The 23,624-nt window shown below is 38.8% G+C and overlaps 1 protein-coding gene across 1 annotated transcript; it reads left to right on the forward strand.

Moving 5' to 3' along the window:
- Positions 1 to 8,956: 8,956 nt before the first annotated feature.
- Positions 8,957 to 21,334, forward strand: LOC133424830 (prostatic acid phosphatase-like). Its single transcript, XM_061715360.1, has 13 exons — positions 8,957 to 9,061; positions 11,671 to 11,766; positions 12,664 to 12,750; positions 12,854 to 12,914; positions 13,997 to 14,088; positions 14,164 to 14,262; positions 15,332 to 15,421; positions 17,207 to 17,290; positions 17,379 to 17,427; positions 18,266 to 18,354; positions 18,448 to 18,554; positions 19,598 to 19,773; positions 21,198 to 21,334. The coding sequence occupies exons 1-13, from the start codon at positions 8,972 to 8,974 to the stop codon at positions 21,332 to 21,334; spliced, it is 1,257 nt and encodes a 418-aa protein (XP_061571344.1). The 5' UTR covers positions 8,957 to 8,971.
- Positions 21,335 to 23,624: the final 2,290 nt, after the last annotated feature.

The raw sequence follows: 23,624 nt of genomic DNA on the forward strand, positions 1-23,624 counted from the left end.
CTGACGGGGTTTTGATTTTGCTGCGCTGAATCCCAAACAGGTCTGCAGGTTTTGTGCTGGGTTTTGGTCCAAATCATCCCCCCTGTAAAACTGCCATCCCCCCTTTCCATCCCTTATGTCATTTCATCAATGAATGTGGTTTTACTGCTATTTCAACATTTAGAGTCATCACCAGAAAAATAACACCAGAAAAATAACTTATTTGACCATTTTCACCTGTTTCAAGTACATTTTCACTTGAAATAAGTAGAAAAATCTGCCAGTGGGACAAGATTTATCTTCTTATTACAAGCAAAAAAAAATCTTGTTCCACTGGCAGATTTTTGTACTTATTTCAAGTGAAAATCTACTTGAAACAGGTGAAAATTGTTGTTTTTTCCAGTAATGAGTCTTGTTTTAAATGTAATGAGATTTTTTTTTTTACTAAAATGAGACATTTTAACTAGAAATAAGACAAATATTCTTGTTAAGATTTTGAGTTTTTGCAGTGATCCATTTTACTTATCCTGTGAAGGACAGAGTCATATTGATAAGTTCAGAAAACTGTTTTTTATTGTTGTGTTTTGATGTATTTGATGTAAGCCCAGTGGATATTTAAAGCTTACAGAAGGCTGCATTTAACTGCTGCTATGTCATTCCTGCAGTATTTCTGCAGCTGTTTTGGTCACTGCTATTATTGTTAATATATTATATTATTTGTAATCAGCACAAATTATCTGTCCCCATATGATAAAATCCACCATGCCCATGATTTTTTTTTACAACTCGAGTACCGGTTGTGACTCATGTACAGCACGATCCGTGTGAATGAAAAACAGCCCCATCTCACGCTGAGGAGAGCAGGTCGGAGACCAAAACAAGTGCGTCAGAGGCTCCGGAGAGGAGGCTGCGGGGATGCTGCCCCCCCCTGGCCGCTGGGCCGCACTGCACCCGCACACTCTCAGGGTCAGTGTCACAAATCTGGGGGGGATTTTTGAGAGTTTTTTCAAATTTGACAGACAAGTTGATAATGTCTTTAGGACAAGTTTTTTTATCAGTTACGCCTCCCTGCCAAAGTGAAATCTTTTTTAAATCGTCACAACCTGGAGAAAGCTGTTCACGCTCTGATCAGCTGGAGATTAGTACGTAAGAGTATTAGAGCCAGGCAGGAGAAAAAAATCCAAATAATATATAATATATAATTTTTTCTTGAAATTGTATTTCAACATTAATCTCGACATTTCGACTTTTTTCTCGAAATTGTATTTCAACATTATTCTCGACATTTCAACTTTTCTCTCGAAATTGTATTTCAACATTAATCTCGACATTATGACTTTTTTCTCGACAATTCGACTTTTTTTTCCTCAAAATTTCGACTTTTTTCTCGAAATTGTGCTTCAACATTAATTTCGACATTTCGACTTTTTTCTCAACATTTCGCCTTTTTTTCTCGAAATTGTATTTCAACATTAATCTCGACATTTTGACTTTTTTCTCGACAATTTGACGTTTTTCTTGAAGTGCACAATGAAAAAAAAACTTTCCCTCTCAAATATTTTTTCTCCTGCATGGCCCTAATACTCTTCCCTGAGATTAGACTATTGTAATGCACTATATGTTGGCGTCTCCAAATCCTTCAACTAGTGCAGAAAGCAGCTGCCCGTCTTTTAACTAACACTAAAAGACGTGAGCACATTACTCCGGTCCTCCATTCACTCCATTGGCTTCCTGTCAGTTTTAGAATAGATTTTAAACTTTTAATATTTGTTTTTAAAGCCCTCAACGGCCTTGCCCCCCCCTATTTATCTGAGCTTTTAACAGTGCATGAACATGGCAGGACATTGAGATCCTCAACAGTTGTTGGAAGTGCCCAGGTCAAAGTTCAATCGCTGGGGTGACCAAGCCTTTTCAATCCCCCCCCGGCTCTGGAACAAACTCCCCTGCAACTTACACACTATCTCTGACCTGGGCCTGTTTAAATCAAGGCTTAAAACCTATTTATTTAGAATGGCTTTTAATACCCAGTAGTGTGGTGACACTTTTTACTCTTTTTCTTTTATTCTATTTATTTTTTTGCTCTGTCTTATTGTTGTATTTCTGAATGTTTTATTCTGTAAAGCACTTTGGCTCACCTAGAGGTGGCTGTAAAGTAGGGCTATGGATTGATTCAAATGTCAAGAATCAATTCCAATTCTTAAGATTCAGAATCGATTATCAAGATTTGATTTGATCCGATTCGATTCAATTCTGATATTGATTTGGGTTAGTGTTATTAAAACAGTTTTTTGAGTTTTTTCAGTTTTTTTCAGTTTTTTGTTGTATGAATTATATGACTGTAGTTATGCAACATATCCCGGAACTAGTATTATATTGAGATTCAATAGCAAGTATTGGCAGCTAATGATGCTGTAAGGACCAATCAGCTCCCAGAATGCTGATATAACTGCTTTCAGAAACATCATGTGGGTCAGAATTATCAAACAGATCCAGGGAGGAAACAGAGACGTATGAAATCAGTTTTATTTTTTCCCACATTCCGTTTTAATTTTTTCCATTTTCGGTCTATTTCGGTTTTTAATTTTTGAGAATTTGGTTTTCAGCATTTTATGCAAATGTAACCCCAATACAGTATATAAAGTAATGAAATATAGACAATTTATGCAATTATAAGTGAAAACTTTAATGTTTTCATACCTTTAAACATATTTAAAGGCAAAAACATGGGACCAGTTATTCTTGTGTCCAACAAAACATCGTTTTTTGAGCATAAACAAAAAAATACCAAAAGTTGTAATGTAATGATGAAAAAAAATCGATCTTTAGACATACGAATCGATTTTTAGGAATTAATATGAGAATCGAAAATGGGAAAAAAATTGAAAAATCGATTTTTTTCAACACAGGCCTACTGTAAAGGGCTATATAAATAAAGTACATTTACATTTACTTTTACAAGGAGGGATGTGGCTGTGAAGGGCCTGTCAGACGACATCTGCTCAGCAGATCATCTCGCTAATTATGCCAGTGATTCTGCCGGTGATCTTCATGATCGGCAGGGGTGACCCCCACCCACTTGGATTGTTTTTTTTAATAATCCCCCAACAAGCAGATTACACCTCAGTGTCCGAGGTGTCGGCGGGGTAGACGGGGTATCCTGCTCCCTAATGAGCCTCACAGATACTGCAGATTAAGGCTAATCCCTGGCCCCTCAATCCCAATTGTTACTGTTATTGTTGATGGGAGCATTACGGGGTTGTTCTGTTTGTGCAGGAGTGTTAATTTGTTGGGGCTTAAAGTCGCCTGCAGCATGTGTTTTGACAGAATCAACCACCCATAATCTGAGGTATGATAAAAACATCCACGGGCGCAAACAAGGGGAACAAAGAGATTATTGTTGATGAAGCGAAGACGTGTGATATCATGACAACAATGCTGAAGGGATAATGCTTCGTGTCACCCCCGTGTTTTCTTGTTTTGGTTGTGTTTTCCGTCCTGCTGCAGGCCTGAGCCCGAGTGATGACATCAACAGAGGCTTGTTTATGTTTTTAAGATTCTTTGGTGCCAAACTGTTGACCCATGGGAATGTCGCTTCGTCGGCCCATGTTCCCGCCAACACTAATTCCACACAAGGTAATTCAAAGTGCTTTACATCAAGACACAATTAAACAGTAAATAACAAATGAAATGAAATAAAATGATAAGAAAAGAGGTAAAATAATAAAAAAGCACAAGTTGTTCAAAAGTAATGGCAGTACAGTACAGTAGGTACATCTCATTCTTAAGATGGCAAGAATTACAGTCAACACGTACAAAGACCGGGTCAAATACACTATTACAAAAATAGTAATCTGTAACAATTCATACGGTGAATTAAACCAATTTGACAATTCTACGTCACAATGCCTGCAATCAGCGCTTATTCATCACTAGTGTAACTTCACACGGTTTTCAAAAATCACAAGTATTTCATTTAAGAGTATGCTTAAATAACAAATGAAATGATAAGAAAAGAGGTAAACTAATAAAAAGCACAAGTTGTTAAAAAGTAAGGGCAGTAAAGTACAGCAGGTAGGCCTACAGCTCATTCTTAAGACGGCAAGATTTACGTTTTTTATGTTACGGTCAAAACGTACAAAAACCGGGTCAAATACAGTATTACAAAAGTAATCTGTGCCGATTCGTGCTGTGAATCAAACCAATTTGAATTCTACGTCACAATGCCTGCATTCAGGGCTTATCCATAACTTCGGGTGGTTTTCAAAAGTCAAGTATTCGATTTAAGAGTACGCTTAAATAACGAATAAAATGAAATGAAATGATACGAAAAACCGCAAGCTCGGAGCTTAACACTTAAAAGATGGTTTGGACATGTGCTGAGGAGGGACGGTGGATATGTTGGTGGAAGGATGTTGGGGCAGTTCTCCATCTTTTCTTTTATGCTTTTCTTTTAGAAGTTCTGTGAAATGAAGAAATTGTAAAAAAAAGAACATTAGAAGGGGTAGGACTAGAAAAGTTTTTTGAAACTTCATCCTACACCCTTTCAAACAGGAAATATTTATCTACATATAGATTTGTCTCTTTAATTTGCTTTGTTTTGCTTATGTTTTTTTTTTGTCTTTTCGGTATATACATTTTAGGTATTCTGATTATTTTTTTGTTTTTGTTTTAACCTGTTTGAATAAATAATTAAATGAAAAATGAAAAAATGTCATGGAAACACATGAAACTGGTGAGAGAGGGCTCAGCAGAGACTTGTGAGGACTGAGCCACTGACCCTGAGCCACAGAAAGCATTTGAAAGCCTCCGACCTACGAATGCGGCTTCTCACACTTCCGTGTCATACTTCATCCACTTCTGACGTCTCAGGCAGATGCCCGACATCAAGAGGGACCTATGTGAGATATAAATGGGCTGATTGTCATGGGAGGCTCAAAACTGTCATACATGGGTGAAAAAAGGGCGTCAGCGTCCTCTCTGGGTCCTGAGTGGCCAGTTCTCGTTGGGCCGGTATGGAACCAGCTGACGGTCGTATATCAGGCCCCCCTTTTCAGCCCAGTCACATCTGCAGTCGCTTAACAGCCATGAAGTTTATTTTTGTTCGTTTTCACATGTTTTCATATGGAGTGTTTGTAAAATAATTTTCTTTTTAACATGTTTCTTTATTGGGTAGTCGATGTAATGCATATTACACAATAAACATTTTTTTAAAGGATTCGACAGAATACCCCGTTTTATATTTTACCACACACACAAAAACAAAAAAAACAAAAAAAACAAAAAAAAAACAAGTAAAATAAATAAGGACACAAAACTTAACATAACAAACACCCCAAAACACACACACACTGCAAAATACGTCATTATAAACAGGTCCCAAAGTAAGTACCAATTACCAATCAAACTCTGACTGAAGACAATAATAATAGGAAAAATAAAGTAATAAAATAAAATACAGGACACACAAAACAACGACAACAAAAAATAAATAAATAAATAAATAAATAAATAAAATGAAATAAGATAAATAAATAAAAATTAAAATAAACAGTGAAATTAATTTAAAGCATTACAGCAATGACCATTAGAGACACGAGCAACAAGTCTTTTTAATGTTAATTTAGTGCTAGATCTAGTCAATAAGTAAGATAATGACTGTGGATGCAACTGGGACACCGAGTGGAAAACAGGTGAAATCAATGTGAAAACAATCAAATCAATCGTATTGGCTGACAGCTGCCATGGCAACACTGCCCTCTAGTGGCAGGGATGGAACGATACAGGCAACAACATGCGTGACATCCACACGTGTACACCACATTTTAGGAGGTTACGTACTATTAAATTCTGGGTCATATTTAATCTAAAGTAAAATTATTGAATTTTATTAATATTGAATACATTAGATGTGATTATAGCAGGATTATGTTGCTGCAGGAAAACGTAAAGGACATTAAAGTCATAAGGACAAATTGCAGATCCCCTTTAATGGTGGTAGTTTATGGTTTGCTTGTGACGAGTGAAATAAATAATTAAGCAATCTGAGAAGAGTCCTTTCATATGTCTGATATGAATCTCTCTAATGATCTGAATAATTATTAAAAAGTTCATGATTTTGGTCCTTTTTCAAGGAAAAATTCATGTTTGTAATGATTTAAGACCTGTGTGCTTGCTAACGGGAACATTAGAGAATATTATTTAGGCTGTGTTGACTGAGAAAGATTTAGATGTTTAGTTTCCTGTCAGTCAGGACCAGATCCAGCTGGTTCTGGTCCTGACACACCTACATGATGCTTTACAGCAGCTGTCTTCCCTGATGGAGCCGTATCCACGATCCTCGTCCCTCTAACATCGATGTTGGTCAGATCTGTTGGTTCATTGATTTTTCTTTTAACCAATAAAACAGTTAGTTCTTCATGTGCGTCACAGTCAGGAATGGAGGTTTCCCGTTATGAAACTCACAGATGACACCAACAGTCACGGTATCATTACTGGGAGGTGGGGATCAGACCCGGCCCTGCAGAGCCCGAACTGATACACTGGTGTAGCTCACCATTCTTGGACAACATGAGTAAGACAAAAATAATGTATTTTGGTAATCGGAGATGTGATATGCAAATAAAAGTTGAATTGGATGGCAGCGATATTGAAAAAGTAAACGAAATCAGATTTCTTGGAGTAATAATGGATGATCCAATTAGCTGGAAATCTCATATTAAGCATGTACAAAACAAAGTTTCAAAGAGCATTGCAGTACTTAACAGTGGGGGGGGTGAAAGAACCCGTAAGGACCTGACAAATCTACGTAATGTCTTAGAACATCACTCTTTGTTCAGGGAACTCACGTCCCTCCTTGTCAATTAAAGATATGTTTAACTGAGACTTAAAACACATTTATAGATTATTATCCTCTTTTTAAAGAAGCAAAAGCACATTTTAACTGTTAAGTTCATTCTCTTATATACCAAATTGCTAATAATCAACGGCTGTTTTTTAAAAGATGCTGATAATAACTACTGGCTGCAGTATGTTTGCTTCCCGGGGACATAATGAGGTATTGATTGATGGACTGAATGTGACACAGTAAGTAGCAAATCCTTTTGTTCTGAGCAGATACAAATGCTCACAACAAGCAGATATGGAGAAAAAACTCACAGTTGTATCAAAAAGTTGTAAAGCTGCTATTAAAATTGCTCAGAAAATGTTTTGAACAAAAATCAATCAATGAAAAAGAGTTGCAACATCCACTTTTTAATCTTCAGAGGTTTTTCTGAGCAAACAAGCAGGGCAGAAACAAGTGTTTCCCCTTTCAAATGTTCTGATTTGACAAATAATCAAGTCAATGTAGAGAAAGTGTTGCGAAACTAATTTCAAACCGCAGAGAAAATGTTCTAAATAAAAAAAGAGCCGGTCAGCATTAAGATGTTGCCAAATCGCTAATAAATGAACGTGTCGGCAAAAAGTGTTGCAACATGACTGTTAAAGTGCTGCAGGGGAAGAAAGGAGGCCTGAAACAGAGTGTTGCAAAGCTGCATCTCTGCAGGGACGCGTTTCAACATCAGGCACGCACGTGTGTCACAAACCTCATCGTTCAGAGAGGAGTAAAAACACAATCGATCTGATCGATCTGAAGGGAGCGTCGCTCCATTCATGGGATGGCAGTGTGGGAAGTATGTGACAAATACGCTGATGATGTGCTAATGCTAGATCATTTTCAGTCAGGGTGAAAATTAGGAGTTTTCCCATTTTATCTTTGGTTGCAATCAATACATTGGTACCAATCAATAACTACCGGTAGTATAGGGTATGAGAGTTAAGATGAAGCTTAATTTCTTCTATCATCATATTCTGGTGGTTCTCTTCTTCCCTTCTTCTCTTCTCCTCTTCCATTTTTTATTTATTATAAGTATCTCATAGCTAGGGATGGGCGATATTTTACCGTACACGATATACCGTCAAAAAAATTACCCACGGTAAGAATTTGTCATCTCGTGGTAAAAACGATAAATTCCCATCGATGATGTTTTTGTGTAAATCTGATTTATGGTTCTGCGTTAAATTGACGCACAACGTACGTGAAGGAAGGAAGGTTGGAAGGAAGGAATGAAAGAAGGAATGAAGGAAGGAAGGAAGGAAGGAAGGAAGGAAGGAAGGAAGGAAGGAAGGAAGGAAGGAAGGAAGGAAGGAAGGAAGGAAGGAAGGAAATGAGCCAGAAAGAAAGAAATAAAAATATAAGCCTGAAAGAAAGATATGAGCCTGAAAGAAAGAAAGAAAGAAAGAAAGAAAGAAAGAAAGAAAGAAAGAAAGAAAGAAAGAAAGAAAGAAAGAAAGATAAATTCCCGTTGATGAGCTGTTAATTCAATTTAATTGGTGTAGTTTAGTAGCATTTAGTATCTTTTAGAGCAGTGATTTGGGGGCTCCAGACTGAATGTGGTGATAGATTTATAGTTAAAAAAGGGGAGTTGAATTGGTATTTTTTCTATCGTCATTTGAATCGTTATTGGGATAAATGCCAGAAATGATCGTGATACATTTTTTACTCCATACCGTCCATCCCTACTCATAGCCATCATTGCTCTCCATTGTTCTTGTAGTAAGTTGTGCTGGCCATTAAAAATATCTTTAACAAGAGAGTCCTGGCCAAGACAGGCAGCACCAAAAAACACAAAGTTGCACAAACAAAAAATATCAAAACAGTTAAAAACAAATCAGAAATACAGATTACAGGGAAAATCAGCAGTCAAAGCATCTACAGCCAGTTGTACTTGCTTCCAAGTCTTTCAGAAGAACCTTTAAAAGCATTAAGTGACACCATATTATTCAATGTGATAATGTGATAATAAGATGACTCTTTTTCTTCCACGCCTGGGTTATTTCTGATAGGCTTGAAGGTCCGGCCTGATGGAGGCTGGGTTTGCCCAGGCGGGAGGAGACTGAGCAGGAGACCAAGCAGGAGACGCGTGCCACAGACGCGCAGCAGGAACGGTCAAACATGGCGTCTGCGGCGGTGCTGTTCCTCTTCACGGCCGGTTCTGTGCTCGGACCCGCCGCTGCAGAGAGGAGACTGGAGTATGTGACTGTGGTGAGTGAGGACCTTTTTTTTTTGGAGGAAGAGTTTTTTCTTTTGTTTCTTTTTATTGACAGATATATACAAAAGGTACAAAACTTCAGGATAAAATACAGTTACAAATTAAGGACAGTTAATTATATATCAAAATAAAATAGAAGGCTTGAGGTGTAAGGAGGAAAAATAAATAAAAAGATCAGGAAATATCATATTTTTCCACATAGGCTTCTCGTTTTAACCTCTTTGGGGTTTATGCTCTGTTTAAGACTGTCTGATATTAATATAGCTTAGAGAACAATTATATTTGGACGTTGGCTAGCAAATTTAGTACCGTGAATATGACATTTAGCAATAATTAAGAGAAGGTTGATTAAATATACTTTGTCTGGGCTTGTCATATAATTTTTTGATCCACCAAATAGTACATGTTGAATGCTCAACTTAAAGGAAGAATCAACTTTAGCATTTATAAAATTATTAAGGTCAATCCACAGAACATGAGTATACGTGCAATTCCAGAATAAGTGAGATATTGTTTCATCCACATTACCACAACAAGAACAGAGTGTGTCAATGTTTATCGAAGTCACTTTCTACAGGAGCCCCCCAGGGCTCTGTTATCTCACTGGTACTTTACACACTATACACAAATGACTGTAGGAGCACGAGTCCTGGCATAGCATACATTAAATACTCTGATGACACTGTTATTTTAGATACTACTAACTCAGAGGGTCAGCTGCAGCTGAGATGAACATTTTTGCAGAGTGGTGCAGGCAGAACTGACCTCAACACCACCAAGAATAAGGAACGGAGAGGTCCATCCAATCCAACATCCCCACTCTGTCTGTCAACAATCAGCCTATAGAGAGGGTTGACTCATACAGATATTTCCTCAAATACCTCAAGTATTTTTGAAAATATTTGTAAATTTTTTGTAAATATTATCCTTTTTTTTTGTGTTTACTATTTTTTTCTCTCTGTTACATACTCTTTTTCTACTTTTTATATTGCTCTTTTTATTATTTAACTACTTATTGGTTATTTCTATTTTAAATTTTTTGTATAAAGTGTGTGTGTGTTTTGGCTGCTGCACGACTGAATTTCTCCTCTGGGGGATAAATAAAGTCTTCTATTCTATTCTATTCTATTCTATTCTATTTGGGGACAGTAATCGACCACAAGCTCACCTTCCAACCTAACACTGAATCCATTTTCTCAAAGTGCCAGCAATGCCTTTTTTTTCTTAGAAAACTCCGTAAACGTCAAGTCCACCAAGCAGTCCTGACAGCATTTTACAAGTGTTTCATTGAACCAGTTTTAACTTTCAACATAACAGCTTGGTTCGGATTTTTATCTAACATTCACCGCAATCCATTAAACAAAATTATTACATTGAGCAGTATTCAGACATCACACACACACACACACACACACACACACACACACACACACACACACACACACACACACACACACACTCTACAGTCAGTATAAGCTCCTCCCCTCACGTCACAGATACAGATCACTAACATTCAGGACAAAAAAATGAAAAGTCTTGTATCAGCCTTAGAATGAAGGCAACACATGCTGCATGTATCTATATTAGTTATAACTGGGGGAAGATTTATTTTTCATTATGCACTTCGAGAAAAAAGTCGAAATGTCGAGAAAAAATTTGAAATTTGGAGAAAAAAGTTGAAATTTTGAGAAAGAAATCGAAATTTTGAGAAAGAAATCGAAATTTTGAGAAAAAAAGTCGAAATGTCGAGATTAATGTTGAAGTACAATCTTGAGAAAAAGTCGAAATGTCGAGAAAAAAGTCGAAATTTGGAGAAAAAAGTTGAAATGTCAAGAAAAAAGTCGAAATGTCGAAGAGAAAAGGCGAAATGTCGAAGAAAAAAGTCAAAATTTCGAGCAAAAAGTCAAAATTTCGAGAAAAAAGTCGAAATGTTGAGAAAAAAGTCAAAATGTTGATAAAAAAGTCAAAATGTCGAGAAAAAAGTCAAGATTTCGAGAAAAAAGTCAAAATGTCGAGATTAAAAAGAAAAGGAAAAAGGAAGAAAAAAGAAAAAAGAAAAAAGAGAAAAAAAAGAAAAAAAAAAGGTCAAACATTTTTAAAAAAAGCTCCAGGAGCCACTAGGGCGGCGCTAAAGAGGCTCTGGAGCCGCGGGTTGCCGACCCCTGCTGGTTTACAGCATCTAAGTCTAAGCAGTACTTGTTATTGCCCAATGGATGTTGCTTTACATTGATTGTGTGGTTTGTTTTTGTATTGTCCTGTCACATATGTTAACTACACGCACTGATGCTGATGCTTTTACACAAACGGTTCCTAACGGATAAATAAAGTTATTTGATTGATTGATTGATTGATTGATTATCTTGTATTTGGTGAGTGAGGACCTGCATGCATCGACAGCTGACGTCATCCCATCACTTGTTTGACAGCAACATGTGTTGGAAAGATCTTTACCGATCCACAGAGTCAAGGGTTTGGCTGGACGAGATGATGGAGAAGTGGATTCTGGGATTAATACTCGCAGTCATGTTTTTAAGCAACAGTGGGATTTCAGTTGAGATGTCAGTCCTAAATCTCAGTTTCCCGTCTGCTTTGTGCGCTGCAGCTGTTTCGTCACGGCGACAGGTCCCCGATCAAGACCTACCCCACCAACCCCAACACGGAGAGCAGCTGGCCGCAGGGCCTTGGGCAGCTGTCACAGGTACGAGGACGGCTTTACCATTTAATCATGTTTCTGCCACATTTACTGCAGAAAAGTGAAACCTTCAGCCAGTTTTCAGATGACTGTCAAAGCCTGGATGAATATTTACGCCTTCATACCACATATGTTTAGAAATCACTGCTAATTTTAAACTTTGTTTATTAAGATTTTCAATTTTTCATAAAGACAGGTACAGAAAACAAAGACAAAAAGCAAGATTATGGTCATAATCTAGGTAGAGGCAGAACATACAGACACTAGTAATGTTGAATGCAATACAATTTCAAGAATAAAGTCGAAATTTCGAGAATAAAGTTGAAATACGATTTCGTGAATAAAGTCGAAATTGTATTTCAACATTAATCTCGACATTTCGACTTTTTTCTCAACATTTCGACTTTTTTTTTCGAAGTGCATAATGAAAAAAAAATCTTCCTCCTCTAAAATATTATCTTTATTTTTCTCCTAGCTGGCCCTAATACTCTTCCGTAGTTGTAGGCAGGAAAATCTGGAACAGCCTTCCATCTACAATAAGGGATTGTTCCTCATACTCTTCCTTTAAGGGAAATCTCAAGGAATGGCTTAAAACGTCTCAAATCTGTGATCATTAATTGTTGATTTTATTAACAATTGCAGTGTTGTGATTTTTAATTGTTGTTGATATTGTGTGTCGTGTAATGTCGATTGTATCTTTTTACTGAGTCTTGCAGGGGGACTGCCAATGCAAATTAGCCTTTTGGCTACAATTGGGTATATTTACATTTTAAAATGTTTATCAATGTACGATGTCCCTCAACACAAAATAAAGTGAAATGAAATGAAATGATGTGTGATATCCTGAAGTCGGACTAAAGTGTGGATCCTCCACATGTCCCGCTGGCCTCTGTGTATTTTCAGGAGGGGATGAGGCAGCACTTCCAGCTGGGCCAGTTCCTGAGGACCCGGTACCAGAACTTCCTCAACGAGTCCTACGATCGACACGAGGTGAGAGAGCCGCGTCCTGGATCCCCGGGACCCTGAGCTTCTGACCCCCGACCCCGTCTCTGTCCCTGGACCAGCTCATGTCTCTGTCCCCGTCTCTCATCAGATCCACGTCCGCAGCACCGACTACGACCGGACCCTGATGAGTGCAGCGTCCACCCTGGCAGGTCTGCCCCCCGCCCTCTAACACCTCCATGTTCAGTTCAATAAAATTGTATCTATATAGCGTCTATTACAATAGAAGTTGTCTCCAGGATCTTTCCAGAGACCCAGAACATAAACCCCGACCAATTATTACATAAACAATGGCTGGTAAAAACTCCCCTAGTGAGAGAAAAACCTTAAACCAAACCGTGGAAAGAAAAAACTCCCCTTTAGGAGGAAAGAAAACTGGACCAGGACCTGGATCTTAAGGGGGTAGGGATGGGAATTGATAAGATTTTTACGATTCCAATCCCATTTTCGATTCTGCTTAATGATTTGGTTCTTAATCGGTTCCCTTATCGATTCTCATTTGGAAAAAAAAGACAATATAAGGTTGATTAGCTTCACCAATATAACATTTTAATAATAATAAATTAAATATTCTTCTTCAGAAATAAACAAAATTCAATATTAATGATGCTGTGGCTGTTCCATGAGAATGTCCAAAATTTTTCAAATAGAAATAAAATTTCTCCACTTTAAAAGGATATATGAACTGAGCACTTTAAAATAAAACTGTCAGTCAGTTACAAATATAATCAAGTCAAATCCAATCAAACTGCATTTTTCAAATCTGCAAACCTAACCCTTTGACGAATCATCCACTTGAAAAGTATTGCAAGTTGCCCTGTTGTCTTTTTTACTGAAATGTAACCAGACTTTCGAGCGTTTGTATCGGTTGGGAGCCAACGTGTGTAAACTACGCAACGTACGTATATGCAACGTGCCTGATGACGTCACTATGCTCACTGGAATCAAAAAGGAAATTGTTTGCAAAATTTGCAAACAATTCCAAGGAATTGAAACACTGGGAACCGGTTCTGAACAAGAACCAGTTCTCGATTCTCATCCCTATAAGAGGGAACCTCCTGCTGAAGACCAGCTGGCAGAGCAGGAAAAGAAAGAACAGACAGAGAGAATGAAGAACAGAGAAAGGAGAGACACAGACACGATGGCTAACTGGTGCACGACAGGGATGACTATATAAACAGATGTAGACATGTCCTCGTCTTCCTCCGTCCAACGTTCTCCTCTTCCTCCCCAGGCCTCTACCCCCCCAGCGGCCGGCAGGTGTTCATGCCCGGCCTGAAGTGGCAGCCGGTACCGATCCACACGGTGTCGCGGCGGGAGGAGAAGGTGGCTGCTGACGTCATGAGGAGTCCTCCCTCAGCTCAGCTGATTACTGATGATGTCGTATCTGTTTGTCTTTAGCTCCTCTTGTATCCTATGAAACACTGCCCCCTCTACTCGCAGCTGATGAATGAAACCAGGAGCTCGGAGGAGTACGTTAATGTCACAGAAAACTATGAAGTACGTGCACTTATTATACTTATGTGCAGCAGAGATTCTAGATTGTACGGAAGAGTATTAGGGCCAGGCAGGAGAAAAATAAAAAAAATATTTTAGAGGAGGAATATTTTTTTTTCATTATGCACTTCGCGAAAAAAGTCGAAATGTTGAGAAAAAAGTTGAAATGTCGAGATTAATGTTGAAGTACAATTTCGAGAAAAAAGTTGAAATGTTGAGAAAAAAGTCAAAATTTTGACTTTATTCACAAATTTTCGACTTTATTCTTGAAATTGTATTTCAACATTATTCTCGACCTTTCAACTTTTTTCTCAAAATTGTATTTTAACATTAATCTTGACATTTCGACTTTTTTCTCGAAGTGCACAATAAAAAAATAACGATGTATAGAGCAGTAACATATTGGAATAAGCTTCCACCACATTTAACCAGAGGTGTATAATCCAGGTGTCATAAAGTAAAAAGTCAGTCCAGCAGTTGTTCCAACCAATCACTAAACCAGCTCCTCTGCAGGTAGATGGTAGGTCGTTAGTGAAAACACCTGTTCTAAATGTACAGGCTGATCCAGAAACGTGACAGGGTTTTTACTTTATGGCACCTGGGTTATACACCTCTGCATTTATCCATGATAAACAATAAAGCTAGATTAAAAAATAAATTAAGAAAAGCAGTACTTCGCAAGGAAGTCAGTTTTAGTTAGTTGGTTTATTCTGAAATTCTGAGTGTGTAAAATGGAATATTTTTTGTTGTTTGGTTCTGGCTGGTTTCAACAATTTAAAGGTTGAATTCAATCACGTCTCAGATAATTTTTGTTTAGATTTAGTTATGTTTTAATTGTAAGGATTGTATTTAATTGTTTTATGTGTGCAATGTTGGACCCCAGGAAGAATAGTCTTCACTGCAGTGAGGACTAATGGGGATCCGTAATAAATAAATAAATAGATTAACTCTGATGATATCTGAGATTAAAATGATAGTCAAGGTGTGTGTGTGTGTGTGTGTGTGTGTGTGTGTGTGTGTGTGTGTGTGTGTGTGTGTGTGTGTGTGTGTGTGTGTGTGTGTGTGTGTTCAGGATCTCTTCAAGCTGCTGAGGAATAAAACCCGGTCGGACACCAGCGACCTGCTCATGATGTCGTACCTGTACGACACGCTCTACTGTGAGGTGAGGCACGATTAAACCTGACACGCACGTGAACAGCTCCAGCAACATCACTTCATCCTTTATCCTTTCTGATTTACAAATAAGCAAAAGTGACCATTGGTCAGGTAGATGTCAGGCCGACACTCAAAGCAGGACTGAGATGCAGAGATATTAGATAACAAAAGGCTTTTATTGAATTCACTGGAGACCTCGGACCGAGTGACAAACAAATGGCTATAAACAAAACTAGACACTATACTCTGACTATAGATAAAAAAAACACTCCAAAAGGAGGGCAAAATAACTCTAATAAAAAGAAACAAATAAAACAAATAAACACAAAACAAAAATAACAAAATTAGTACGGAGGAAAAACCTGCCTAAATAAAATAATTTGGCTACAAAGGGCTATGAAATTTAGCTAAGGAAAAAATTACAAACAAAGGGCAAGGGACCTCTGGTTTCAGGTCACTTGCCCTTCCTCATGTGTCTCAGTCTGATTGTCCTAAGTGTTTCCACCTGTCCCCTATTTCCCTCCATATGTTTAAAGTCCTGCTTTGAGTCTCGGCCTGACAATAATTACACAAAGCTATACAGGGAGACTTTTCTTCATGCCTCTGAGTCCCAGCTTGTTAAATATCTATTAAAAAAAACACCAAAAAGGAAGTATTTGTCAAGAGTATTTTGTAACAATCCCCAAAACAGGAGCCACAAGACTGATTTTTGATTTTAAGAAGGAAGAAAAGGAAGTGTCACAGTATGATGCAACATCGGAGATGCAATCCACTTTTATATGACCTTTGTAATGAGAGTTTAGGAGCGTTTAGGGTTCTCCTGATGTACGACGGGGTCTGGACTGCAGGCCGGCCCGTCTAGAACCTGAACTCTTTCACCCCGGAGCCACGATGTCACACGTGCAGGGACTGGTCTGGAAGCAGGGACGTCCCTGAAAATCCTCCCACGACCCGAATGAGCCTTCAGCATCATCAGTGCCGTCACAGATGTGCCAGTTATCCATGATGCACAGTTTTCCTCAATGGGACTGGAGGAGAAATTGGGAAAGTTGAGGATGCTTAGATGGAAAGGCCCACCAGGATTATCGTATAGGGTTAGGGATGGGAATCGAGAACCGGTTCTTGCTCAGAACCAGTTCCCAGTGTTTCAATTCCTTGGAATCGTTTGCATATTTTTCAAACGATTCCCTTTTCAATTCCAGTGAGCATGAACAACGTCATCACGCATGTTGCGTAAGCCAACAGACGATAGTAGACATGGCGCCCAAACGATACAAACGCTCGTAAGTCTGGTTACATTTCAGTAAAAAAGACGACAAGGCTAACTTACAATACTTGCTGAGTGGATATTTCATCAACGGGAGAAAATACTACCAACATGCAAAAATATTTGCACACACAGCAGCAATAATGATCAAGGAATGTTGCGTTTTCCAGCAGCATCAGCAACGTTAGCATGTCCTTGGCTAATAATACTGCAGGTAACTGATTAACTAGTGAACACTCCCTATCATATTAGCACCATTTGCCTCATTGTTGTCCTTTTTTTGCCAAATGGGAAGCGATAAGGGAATTCTTAAAGAACCGAATCGGTACGCAGAATCGAAAATGGAATTGGAATCGTAAAAATCGTATCAATTCCCATCTCTAATAGGGGGTGTTGGAGCCTGTGGCATCATGGGTAACAATGCATATCTGTGAAGAAAAAAACGTGTATAAACAGAAAACAAGTTATTTTCTTTTTTTTGTTAAAAACGTGTGTGTGTGTGTGTGTGTGTGTGTCCGTCCTCAGTCCCTTCACAACCTGCCAGCTCCCGACTGGGTGACTCCTGCAATTATAGAGGACCTCAAGTTCATCAAGGATTATGTATTTCAGGTAAAAAGCTTCAGTACTTATTCATTTGAACTTTCTGGTGACGTAATTTAGATTTCTAATGAAGGGGTTTGATGTGAAATGGTTGCAGAGCTTGTTTGGGGGCTACAAGCGGCTGGAGAAGAGCCGTCTGCAGGGAGGTATGTGTGTGCACTGATGCATGTTTGGTCCTTATGTGTTCATAAATGATAAGGCGACCCCATAGAGACGCCATGCAGCTAATCTGCTGGTCCTCAGGTGTTTACCGCTCTCTTCCTTTATTATCTTGGAGAAGACAGTGGTCAGAGTGCTCTTAAGTTTGTCGAGTAAAGACAAAAGTAAATGGTGAGCCATGACAACAGCCGCCCAGGATGGAGCCACCAGCAAGTCAAACCTGGAAAACGTCATAACTGCACCTTAAAGTGTGTAGTGGCTATTTATCCTCCAGGGGAATTATTAAAAAACTCAAAAGTATCAAACTATAATAAACTGAGTCAAATGAAACGGCCACTGCGACACCTAGGGAGTGAATTTACGCAGGATAAACCGAGTCCATTGTTCAGGCAAAACATTTTCTTGAGGTTTATTCCATTGGCAATCAAACAAAGAACAATGGCCCTCTGCCCCCTCTCTTGCCCAAACTAAAGGTGTGTTCCCAGAACTAAACCACAAAAACGAACTAAATAATAAATGATTAAATAATGCAAAACTGACAAATAGCTCCAACAAAGTGCAATAGAGCGGCGTTGAACTCGGGAAACGAGACCACTTCAGACCGACTAAGGTGAAACTCTCTTGAATGCAGTTGTCAAAAGTAAGTATAAAAAAGAAACTTCTCACCTGCACTTGAATGCAGCGTGATGAGTGTTAGAGGGTCCCACACAGGTCAAATGGAGCATTTTCCTGTTATAAAACAGGTTTGTGCTGCTCTTGACTGGCACGCGCTGGTTGTTGGTGAAGAACTCAGGCTTTTCTCTCTGCTCCTCTTTGTTTTTTTAGGTGTCCTGCTTGGTGAAATAGTGAAGAATCTTTCCAAGATGGCCGTTCCAAGCCCCAAACGACGGTTTAAGATGATGATGCTCTCCTCAGTGAGCTCCTTAATAATATTTTTGAAAAACCAATAAGCCTTTTATTGTTGCCTTTGGAGGTTTCCTGATGTTTCTCCGAAACCGTGTCCACAGCACGACACGGCAGTAGCTGCTCTTCAGTCCAGCCTGGATGTCTACAACGGATTAACGCCACCTTACGCCGCCTGTCAGATGATTGAACTGCACACAGATGACGATGGGTATTTCTGTTTTCTTTTTAATGCTGGAAATTTTCCCTTTGATGTGTAACATAGCTGGAACCCAGGGAGGCAAAGATGTGCCAAGTATACACATGAAAAGTTTTGAAAGTTTCTTCCTTGTCGGTTTCTGGTCTCTCGGGTGGCGGTTACAGTTACAGTTCAGGTAGAGCATCGTTTTGACTTTACACACACACAGTTACACAGACATACACACCTGCTCACTCACCTACATACTCACTCCACAGTTTTGGGGGACAGATAATCACAGTAGCCTAGCTTTGATTCAGTCTCAGGGACCTGAAATGGTTGCTGTTTGTGTCTCTGCCTGTTCTCGTGTCTGTTTGTTTTTTCTCTCTCTCTTCTCTCTTTCTCAGGCCACATTAACACATAGCCGGGTATTTACAAAAACAGACATTTCCCCCTCTACATTTTGAAAAATACCATCATTTACACGAACCCGCATAAATACACTGTTAAGGTGCTATGAGCAGCCAAACCTACAGGGGGCAGTGTAACGAGAAGCATAAAGTCATGCTAGCCAATCAGAATCCTGGAAAAAAACATCAACAAATGACACGAGTAACTTCCAGTTCCAAGATGGAACGAGAGTCTTTCGTTTGGAGTAACAGAGAAGTGGAGTTACTTTTAAGTGTGACTTTAGAATATAAAACAGGTAAAACACAAGAAAATATTGACGGTGGCCAAACAAATTGTAAACACAGGTGGCACACATGACGCTGGTGACGTTTCTGTTGCATAATGTGACGTTCTGAAGCCTAAATGTCCGTTTCCCCCCGTTTACAAGCAAACGTGAAGACGGAGGTTTTGCAAAATCTCCACTTTGGCTGGAGTTTTCAGAGATTATCGTTTTTGTTGACTTTGAGCTTCGTTTTCGTGTAAACGAATGGCCAAACGCATGAAAACACCACCGTTTTTGCTATGTGTAAACGGGGCCTCAGACTAGCAGCGGATGTCACTCCCGACCCCCCTCCCCTTCACATTTAATAAAAAAAAATGATGTGTGTGTGTGTGTGTCCTTGCAGGTCCGCCTGGGTGTCCATGTTTTACCGGAACGACAGCTCCGTACCTCCGTACCAGCTGCAGCTGCCAGGCTGCTCCCTTGACTGCCCCCTGGAGGACTTTGTGAGGATTACAAAGCCCTCTATCTCAGAAGACAGAGACAAAGAGTGCCGGCTCCCCTCAGGGGTTGAGGATGAAGGTGAGCTGTGGACACGGTGACGTAGGGAAAAGACTTTATCACATCAGTTATTTTCTTCTTTTTTTAATCTCTTTTTATTAAACACAAAATAGAGTTACATACTTGGCTTGAGACAGATCCCCCCACCCCCTTTTTTTACATTTCCAATTACCCCCACCCCTCAGAACCTTTATGCATCTTCCCATACAGTCAATCAGCAATAAAACATTTGTGAGTCATTTATACACACATATACATCTTACACCAAAAAAGGGGATACAAAAATAATAGTTATAGTGACAAATAAAAATACTACTGTTAAAGAATAACAACCATAACAAATGTATATGCATACATGTACACATATTCCTAACATACAGAGAGGAAAGATGGATTCCAAATATTATAAAAAGGATCAACGGTCCCTCTTAGTGTGTATTTTATCTTTTCCAATTTTAGATACAACATTAGATCAGTCATCCCTACAGATAATTTTGGTGGGCAAGAAGATTTCCAGTGTAAAAGAATTAGTCTCCTAGCTATCAACGTTGAAAAGGCTGTTATATCTTTGAACCTAGACATCCTTATACTATCCAGTGGCACGGTTCTGAAAATTGAGGTTTACATATTACGCTGACATTCTATTCCTGTTACTTCAGATATTGTTTTATACACTCCAAACCAAAATGAGTTCAAGGATGGGCATGATCAAAACATGTGTTAAGGTTCCACTATGGCATCTACTACAATTTTCATCCATATTGTCAAATATCTTTGCAAATCTATCTTTAGAGTAATGCATCCTGTGTAAGATTTTAAACCGGATTAAGGCTAAACGTGTACAGAATGCAGTCCCATCCACCCTACGCACAGCCTCTTCCCATATACCAGGGGTCGGCAACCCGCGGCTCCAGAGCCGCATGCGGCTCTTTAGCGCCGCCCTAGTGGCTCCCTGGAGCTTTTTCAAAAATGTTTGACCTTTTTTTCCTTTTTTTCTTCTTTTTTTCCTCTTTTTCTTTTTTTCTCTTCTTTTTCTCCTTATTTTCTCTTCTTTTTCCTTTTTTTCTTTTTTCTTCTTCTTTTCTCTTTTTATTCTTGACATTTCGACTTTTTTCTCGAAATCTTGACTTTTTTCTCGACATTTCGACTTTTTTTTCGAGATTGTACATCAACATTTATCTTGACAATTCGACTTTTTTCTCAACATTTCGACTTTTTTCTTGACATTTCGACTTTTTTTTCCAACATTTTTACTTTTTTCTCGAAATTTAGACTTTTTTCTCAACATTTTTTGCGGCTCCAGACATATCTGTTTTTTTGTGTTTTTGGTCCAATATGGCTCTTTCATCATTTTGGGTTGCCGACCCCTGCCATATACCATCTGGAATTGTCTCTCCCATTTCATTATCCCATTTAACTATCAGTTATTTTCTTTCCTTTCTCAGATCTCACGAATCCTCAGTTGTCTCCTCATCACCGTCTTCACCCTCATCAACCTACCCCTGTGACGCGTTTGAGACGAGCACCCAACCAGCAACAAGGAATGCCAACCAGGAAGCTGGAGGCAGGACAGAAGGCCTGACGGAGAGGAGCGAACACCTTTCACAGACCTTCATCCATCACATGATGAAAGCTTATTTTATTGCATAAATTAGGTCAAACTTCCTGCAGGAATGACTGAGGTCAGGGTCCTGACTGTGATTAAAACCCCCTGGGTTAAGCATGCTTTATGTCTTTCATCCTTTTCTTTTTTCACTCTGTACAAAACGTCTGGTTTTGGAAGTGTTGATTTTATAGTTTTGTATTCTTCACTTAATGATCAATAATCGAGTCTCAGCTGATGCTTTAAAGTTCATTCTGATGTGCACTGACATTAAAGTTGATGTTTGTTCTTGAGAGGGTTCATGAGAACTGGAGTACTGACTGCCAAGCTAGGCAAGGCAAGTTTATTTGTACAGCACAATTCAACACAAGGTAATTCAAGTGCTTTACATCAACATTAAAAGCGGCAAGACACAATTAAACAGTACAGTAAGTAACAAATAAAATGATAAGAAAAGAGGTAAAATAATAAAAAGCACAATTTGTTAAAAAGTAAGGGCAGTAGAGTACAGCAGGTACATCTCATTCTTACAATGGCAAGAATTACGTTTCTATACGGTCAAAACGTACAAAGACCGGGTCAAATACAGTATTACAAAAGTAATCTGTAACAATTTGTACGGTGAATTAAACCAATTTGACAATTCTGTGCCACAATGCCTGTTTCCAGGTCTTATTTCACACAACTGACGAGAATTACGTTTCTATACAGTCAAAACGTACAGACCGGGTCAAATACAGTATTACAAAAGTAATCTGTGCCGATTCGTGAGCTAAACTAAGATTAACTGTGACTGACAAGGGAGAGTGGAAAGGGGTTTGAAAGCACCTTTCAGAAACCTGATAGGTGCCGTTGCAGGTTTCTTTTACTTCCTGTTCTTAGTATTTGGCCACAACTGTGTCGAAAACCTGCACCCTCACCTAGGATGTCCCTGTAATTACAGAGCAACACGAAGAACTAGGATAAATCCTGGTGCTACATGCAGAGTTGCAGTGAGAGAGCTTAAATCATTAATGTATGTTTACTTGTTTAAGATAGTGCCAAAACTAACCTTTTTAAAAACAAGAATTTCCCTCTAAAATATTACCAAGCAATTGAAGTAAATAACTTCTGGAAAAGTGATTTAGTTTACATTGTAACGTTCTGATATTTCAAAATGATATTAGTCTAAATGTTCAGAGTGGACAATCTCTGCTAAATGTCCTGCAAGCTAAACAGCATACTAAATATCTTAAATTACATGTTTAATGCTTCTTGAAATAACTGGCAAATCGTAATCCAAACATATCGTATTAAGAGACAATTCTCTTAAAAAAGAAAGTAAAAAAAGCATTTCACTTTTTCCCTCCAGTTTTCAGATGAGCCAACCATTAATCATTAATAGTGATCTGAATGTTTTTTTTTAATGTTTTGAAGACTTTAGTTAAAATCCTTGAAATTAAAACAGCAACAAGCTTCAACTGACATGTCAACATGAGGCTTTTAAGGGCTTTGAGGAGCAGCCTGTCGAATGGAAAGGACATTGACTATTATTCAAAATGTTCTCCTTCCCCTCTTTCAATGAAGCAGTTTCTGGATTTTGGTAAGATAAGGTGTTGTGTTTACAAACCCACACGCGCATGAGGTACATTGCACTAAATGTCTGCCATGCATTAAGATTTGCTATTTGTATTTGACGTTGATGTTCAAAGCTTCTTTCTCTGCTAATCTTTTATTAAACGTGCAATTTATAAATTAAAGCATCTCTACTTAAAGGAGACCTATTATGAAAAACAAGTTTTTTCTTGCTTTAACATATATAAAGTTGTCTCCCCTCAGCCTGCCAACTCAGAGAAGGAGGAAAGCAACCAAATTCTGCAGTGTCTGCACAGCCGCCCGGATGAGCCATCCAGTGTGATGTGGATCTACGAGCCGTTCAGATTCTGCTCCCGTCGTTACGTAACGACGGGCACGATTTACATAGGTTGGCCTCCGATGCGTGAAACCACGCCCACAACTAACTCCGCCAGCCGGAGCTTCCGCCATTTTTTTGTAGCGGTGTGTCACTACCTGATGTGAGTCCGCTACCCGATTTGAGTCACGCATGCGCAGTCGCGTCCAACATGTGCATTTCAGTGGAGAAGTAGTGTTGTCATTACCCGATTATTGATTAAAATGAGCGACTTTAATGTTTTCCATCAGCTCCATGCCTACATGGAATCCGGAAGTTCCATCCCAGTTTGGGAAAAGCTGACAAATGGAAGATTACTCGTTCTATGAGTAATTACAT

This window comes from Cololabis saira, chromosome 24 (assembly GCF_033807715.1).
Source record: "Cololabis saira isolate AMF1-May2022 chromosome 24, fColSai1.1, whole genome shotgun sequence".
Taxonomy (NCBI): domain Eukaryota; kingdom Metazoa; phylum Chordata; class Actinopteri; order Beloniformes; family Belonidae; genus Cololabis; species Cololabis saira.

Excerpts from the sequence above, each read along its gene's own strand:
- LOC133424830 (XM_061715360.1), top strand. The coding sequence starts at position 8,972 with ATGGCGTCTGCGGCGGTGCTGTTCCTCTTCACGGCCGGTTCTGTGCTC. Across the intron at positions 14,263-15,331 it reads ATGTCACAGAAAACTATGAA|GATCTCTTCAAGCTGCTGAG; the intron begins GTACGTGCACTT and ends GTGTGTGTTCAG. Across the intron at positions 18,355-18,447 it reads AGATGATGATGCTCTCCTCA|CACGACACGGCAGTAGCTGC; the intron begins GTGAGCTCCTTA and ends CCGTGTCCACAG.